This window comes from Phocoena phocoena, chromosome 4 (assembly GCF_963924675.1).
Source record: "Phocoena phocoena chromosome 4, mPhoPho1.1, whole genome shotgun sequence".
Taxonomy (NCBI): domain Eukaryota; kingdom Metazoa; phylum Chordata; class Mammalia; order Artiodactyla; family Phocoenidae; genus Phocoena; species Phocoena phocoena.
This window is the reverse complement of record NC_089222.1, coordinates 132,225,927-132,230,199: the sequence shown is the minus strand read 5'-3', so window position 1 is coordinate 132,230,199 and position 4,273 is coordinate 132,225,927. Positions and strand designations below refer to the sequence as shown.

Genomic DNA, 4,273 nt, shown 5'->3' with positions numbered 1-4,273 from the left:
AGAGATATTTATACTCAATGTTGTAGTAAAGGTAAGTTTTAAAAGACAATTAGTGTGCATGCACTTATTTTAGATGAATGTAAAAATAAAAAGTTAATGATTTGATATATTCCTTCATTTCATAAATAATTTGGAGCACTCACTGTGTGCCAGATGCTTGATCAAAGAAAATTAAACCCTGTTGTTGATCCTGAGGAACTTCTGGGTACTCCACTCTTACAAGGTATGTGACTGTCCTGCAAGTTCAAACGACTGAAATCTTACTCAGTCTGCACAATCCATTTCAAAAGACATCTCTTCCAATTCCTCCATGTGTGTGTGTATGTGTGTGTGTGTGTGTGTGTGTATGTTTGTTCACCCAAATGGATAGCTAATATGATACTAAGATACTTATTGCAGAAGAGTTTAAACAGTTGAGATGAACACCTGTCAGACATGAGGAATTTGATTTTGGCTTTGAGGGATGAGAAGGATTTGGGGAAGCGAGCAAGACATCTGGTAGAAATTTGCAAGCAAGACAATGGGCAGACTATTCCATTGTGCCAGATAAGCAAATGCTGTAGAAGATTAGAGAAAAGAATCACCAGGAAACAAATGGAAAAAATCAAATTACATAAATAGGTTTTTGCTTTCCAATTTCTAAAAGATGCTTTAAGGCAGAAGTTGAATATTACAATAAGTGAGAAAAAAGACATTTCTAATTCTAAGACTTTTCTATCATTGATTTTTTTATAGTGATAAGGTTAATTTTAACTACTTAATATGAAGGTATGTTTTTTGCTGCTTTGTCTTTCAAGAACGATGAACAAAATAGAAGCTCAGTAAGGAGTGAAATGAATCACTCTCTAAGGTGTCTCATTTCTCACTCCCAACTGAGTTGGCAAAGGTTAGCACACTATTAAAATTCAAGTTGTTGCAAATGTATTTCATTGGTAGTCAACTCACTCAAGGTATACTAGTTTTCAGCAATTATTCTCAGTGATAGTCTACGTGTTTGCCAAAGAATCTCTGTGTCACATGGAAAAGGAATTCAATAACTCCATGCAGGATCAAACATGAGTTGCTTAATGATGATAAGCTAAATGAGAGGACAAATAGAAGAGCTTGAAATAACCATCTCCATGCTAACTTTGAATGCTAAAAAAAATAACCGAAAGCATTAGGAATCTGGTGGCTGTGTTTTGTTTTCCATAAAAGAGGTAAGAATGTATAGGTAGGCACATCTGACAGAATGCAAATGTTATCACATTGAAATGTTTTTCTCACCTTGGTATTCATTGTGCACGTGATTCTGGGAGCTGAAAGGTTAAGCTTCAGCACAGCATTGCTCTTCCTGCTGGCTTTGGAGGTAGTCACACCTGGGCTGTTAAATGGGTGATAATTTCTATCTCATAAAGTGGTTGCAAGGATTAAATGATGCCACAGTCTGCAATGTTTTACACATAGTAAAGGCTCCATAAAACATATATAAATATCTGAGAGGGAGGTACTTATGACTGTTAGGAGTCACAATTTACACACTCAGGCACAAAGTCAGTCAATCTCAGTGAGGAAGCAAGGGCACCATCTTTATGCATCAGGACCAATGTCTTTGAAGGCAAACCACACCTAATTTCTGAAAAAAAAAAAAAAAGGAGAAAAAAGAGAGAAAGAAGCAGAGTGGCTTCTATAAAGCAGAATAATTGAACAGCAGTTAAGAAAACATAGGAATGTGTTCAGTGATAATTATAGCCTAGGTTAATTGACTTTTCATGACAAGACATGCACAAGAACAGGGAGGGTCTGCATCACATCCAGTGTACTGAGGATATATATATATATATATATATATATATATATATATATATATATATATATATATATATATATAAACACGGCTGGGAGAAGCCAAGGATATCAGAACATCTCACAGTAACTCAGCTGAACTCACATCTCCTGTCAACATGTACTACAACTGCTGCCTTGGAAACTTCTCCTCCCACTCCCCTGGAGGCTATTTGTGCTACACAGGCTCCTTCCAGCCCAGAGACCTGGTCTACAGCACTGATCTCTGCTCTCCTAGCACCTGCCTGCTGGGCTCCTCTCTCTACAGTGGGTGTCAGGAGGCCTGTGATGAGCCCACAAGGTGCCAGGTGTACCGTGTGGTGTCCAGTCCCTGCCAGATATTCTGCTACCATCCAAGGACCTCCACGCCCTGCACTCCTTGCTGGTCAACTCACACTGGATCTCTGAGCTGTGGGTCCAGCAGAGGCTACTGCCTGGGCCATGGATCTAGAAGTTGCTACTCACTAGGCTGTGGATCCCGTGGCTTCAGACCCCTGGGTTCTGGAATCTGTGGCTTCCCTTCCCTGAGCCATGGATCCAGATTTTGCCGCCCAGCATATGTGGCTTCTAGGATCCGCCAAACTTCTTGTTACCAACCAACCTGTATATCTGGCTTCTACTGCTGATCAACCAGCTTAAGGGTTCTAGACTGTGACTTCACAGTTATATCCCTCAAAGTTAATCTCAGCTATTATCTGACTGGAGTCTATATTCTACTACCTAGACAAATGATAATTTTTAAAAATCCTATTAATATTAAAATAATTTATCTCAGAGAGTATCCATTCTGTTTTCTTCTATTTTCCCCCTTAATTCTCTAGTTAAAAATAGTACAAGAGATCTCTTTTCCTTTCAAATAAACTCATTTAATCTGATATCAGTTCATAAATCTTACTATTAATTTTTTTAAAAGATGTCTATTGGGAATTCCAAATCTACTGTTATTTGTCTAAAAAGAAGTATTTTATTTATGGAGCAGATTCCCTGAATGGAAGAATTATCTGCCAATACAGAGTTAGTTCCCTGGAATTTTTGGCAAGTGGAATCAGAGTTTGGGCAGGAGATTATCCTAAACTCTTCTATGAGTGGTCATTTCAGTCTCATCAGGATATCTTAATTTGGTTAAACTAATCATGGGTCAGATCCAAGAAGAAAAGTTCCAGAGACAGCAGTGATGCTTCAGCAAGTACTAGCTTGGCTGTTTTAGGTGAAGGAATTGTCAAAATACTTTTTAGAAGACCTTTTTACAGACTTATGCAAGCTCTAATGGAATTCTGACGTTACAATATTAACTGACTGCAGTAACCTGTGTAAAGAAACGAACATGTTAAGTATGGATGAAATTAACCACATATTCATTTTATTATAATAAAAGGAATACAATTTCTGAGTCATTTTTTAATGTTGAGGCATCATTCTCTTTCTTCTATTTGATCAGTATAAGGCCAGCTGTTTTCATAGAAGTCTCCTGAGAACTTCTGGAAACATGGCAGTATCATGAGTAGGAAATAGCTGAGAGGGAGGACTCCTTGATATCATAGGCTTATATTTGGATATGATAACTAGATAGTTTACTCAGTTTTCTTGCTTGGTGGAATGCATATATCTACATTTGAAAATACATAAGTGGAAAGAAAATATGTAAGTGCATGTGGGTAGCCTATTGTTCATTGCCTTCATAGTTGTTTTTCTCCTCTCTCCTCTTCCCACAAGAACTGAATTTTGCTTGTTTATCTCTTCTTAACTACCCACAATCATTTCTTTATATCAGCATGGCTATGTCCTAGGTTTCAGGATTGAATCTGGCACCCCAATCCCTACTGAAAGTGAATTGTTCAGAATGGAGCATGTGATCTGACTTAAACAATGAGAAAAAAGGAGTGATCTGGAGAAGTGCTTATGGTGAAGTTCTTCTTGTGGAGTTTTTATTTTTCTTTTATTTTTATTTTTTAACATCTTTATTGGAGTATAACTGCTTTACAATGATGTCTTAGTTTCTGCTTTATAACAAAGTGAATCAGCTATACATATACATATATCCCCATATCTCTTCCTTCTTGCATCTCCCTCCCACCCTCCCTAACCCACCCCTCTAGGTGGTCACAAAGCACCAAGTTGATCTCCTTGTGCTATGCGGCTGCTTCCCACTAGCTATCTATTTTACATTTGGCAGTATTTATAAGTTTGGTTTTTTAAAATGCTTTATTTTTTTCGCTGTGTTGGGTCTTCATTGTTGTGCACGGGCTTTCTCTAGTTGCGGCAAGCGGAGGCTACTCTTTGTTGCAATGTGTGGGCTTCTCATTGCAGTGGCTTCTCTTGTTGTGGCTTCTCGTCTCTTCTCTTGTTGTGAGAGCATGGGCTCTAGGCACACGGGCTTCAGTAGTTGTGGCATGCAGGCTCAGCAGTTGTGGCACACGGGCTTAGTTGCTCCGCAGCATGTAGGATCTTC

General features: G+C 38.4%; 1 protein-coding gene across 1 annotated transcript; it reads left to right on the top strand.

Annotated features, from left to right (window-relative positions):
• Positions 1–1,943: 1,943 nt before the first annotated feature.
• On the top strand, positions 1,944–2,450 carry LOC136122095 (keratin-associated protein 13-1-like). Its single transcript, XM_065875900.1, has one exon. The coding sequence runs from the start codon at positions 1,944–1,946 to the stop codon at positions 2,448–2,450; it is 507 nt and encodes a 168-aa protein (XP_065731972.1).
• The last annotated feature ends 1,823 nt before the right edge of the window (positions 2,451–4,273 follow it).